Source organism: Papilio xuthus, unplaced genomic scaffold (assembly GCF_000836235.2).
Source record: "Papilio xuthus unplaced genomic scaffold, Pxut_1.1 DF825578.1, whole genome shotgun sequence".
NCBI lineage: Eukaryota > Metazoa > Arthropoda > Insecta > Lepidoptera > Papilionidae > Papilio > Papilio xuthus.
The window spans coordinates 1-1,684 of NW_013533071.1; the positions used below are offsets into that span (position 1 = coordinate 1).

The following is a 1,684-nucleotide window of genomic DNA, read 5'->3' on the forward strand; positions in this document are numbered from 1 at the left end:
GCGCGCCAACGCGGACCAGTTCACCGGAGTGGGGATCAAGGTGTCGTTCACCGGCGGGGAGGGAGACATGCGCGAGATGAACCAGCTCTCCGGCGGACAGAAGTCGCTCGTCGCCCTCGCGCTCATCTTCGCCATACAGAAGTGCGATCCCGCACCGTTCTATCTATTTGATGAAATTGATCAGGTAACTATATTATTATTATGTACTAATAGGAAATATGAATTTTTAATTTATAAAATTGGTGTGTCTGTGTGTCATAAAAAAAACATATTTGCGGTACTTATAATGAAATTAAAAATTATATATAAGTAACGGCTAGACTGCTTTTGGGGGACTTCTACAGGTAGGTGATATATTCCAGAGTGATTTAGGCCATTTTAGTTTTTTTTTTAATCCGAGCATAATATTCGTCTAAAAAATTGCCCTTCTATTCCATTAACAAAGTTTTAATTTTTTTCTCCAACAAATTTCAGGCGTTGGACGCGCAGCATCGTAAAGCGATAGCCAACATGATCCACGAATTGTCTGCGTCTGCGCAGTTCATCACGACGACATTCAGACCGGAGCTGCTCGAGCACGCGCATAAGTTCTACGGCGTGAAGTTCCGGAACAAAGTGTCGCACGTCGAGTGTGTCACACAGGACGAGGCGCGAGACTTTGTTGAAGACAGCGCTACTCATGCATAATACTTATATATCTTAACCCATCATATTTACAATACATTTTGTTAAACTATTTACTATTTTTGACAAAACAGACTATAGTAGAGTTCCATTGAAAGTCCGCTGCTGGTCTTCGGGCTTTCTGATGACGTCACGTGGTTAAAAATTCTCGTCCCCATTCGTCATAAGGATTTTCATATCCATGTGACATGGGATTGAGGAATCGCATTTTAATAATATCAGGGGACTAGGCTAAGGGCATTCGCTACGAAGCGATTCCACAACGAACTTCAAAAATGTATAGAACTGATAACATTCGATAAGTCACGTGACTGTCGCGCTTCAGTTCTATACATTTATGAAATTCTCTATGGAATCGCTTCTAAGCGAATGCACTTCGTGTAACCCTTCAGTTATTTTATTAGGATTCTAAAATTAAATAGAAGCAAATAATTTTTTTATATTCTTTTTAGTAATAGAATCGACCACTAGTAGTTTGAATGAAGATTTATGTCAGATTTTTTATTGATTAATTTATAATTAGTTCCAATTTAATAGTTTTTTTCGAATTTTAGTTTGAATATCACCAAAGCGCGATGAATTGCCTGACAAGCGTTACGTTTTAATGTGTCTAACATATCTCTAATTCTAATAACATATATTGACATTCAATTACAAAATTCTTGACATTAATAGACATAATGTTATCGACCGATAAATAAAAGGAGCTAAATCTTTATATCTTGATGATTATCTACTGAAATACATAAAAAAACATCATTCTTGACTTTAAATTGACGAAGTGAAGTGGAGAGAAAAACTGAAAGCTTTATGTCGATGGCGCCACCGTCAAAAGACCGCTGTCATCTGCCAAAGTATACGTCATTCTCGCAATTTAAAAAAAATCAATATGTATTCCTTATTGATTCTGCCGGAATTAAAGAACTACTCCGAAGATTTGATCATGCTGACATCTGTAGTAAGCAAAAGGCAGTTTTTCTCCCCATTGACACAGATGATT

The 1,684-nt window shown here is 37.5% G+C and overlaps 1 protein-coding gene across 1 annotated transcript; it reads left to right on the forward strand.

Moving 5' to 3' along the window:
• The first annotated feature begins 6 nt into the window (after positions 1 to 6).
• On the forward strand, positions 7 to 1,650 carry LOC106125943 (structural maintenance of chromosomes protein 3-like). The gene is made up of 2 exons (XM_013323364.1): positions 7 to 184; positions 475 to 1,650. Exons 1-2 carry the CDS (start codon positions 68 to 70, stop codon positions 685 to 687), a joined length of 330 nt encoding a protein of 109 aa, XP_013178818.1. The 5' UTR covers positions 7 to 67; the 3' UTR covers positions 688 to 1,650.
• Positions 1,651 to 1,684: the final 34 nt, after the last annotated feature.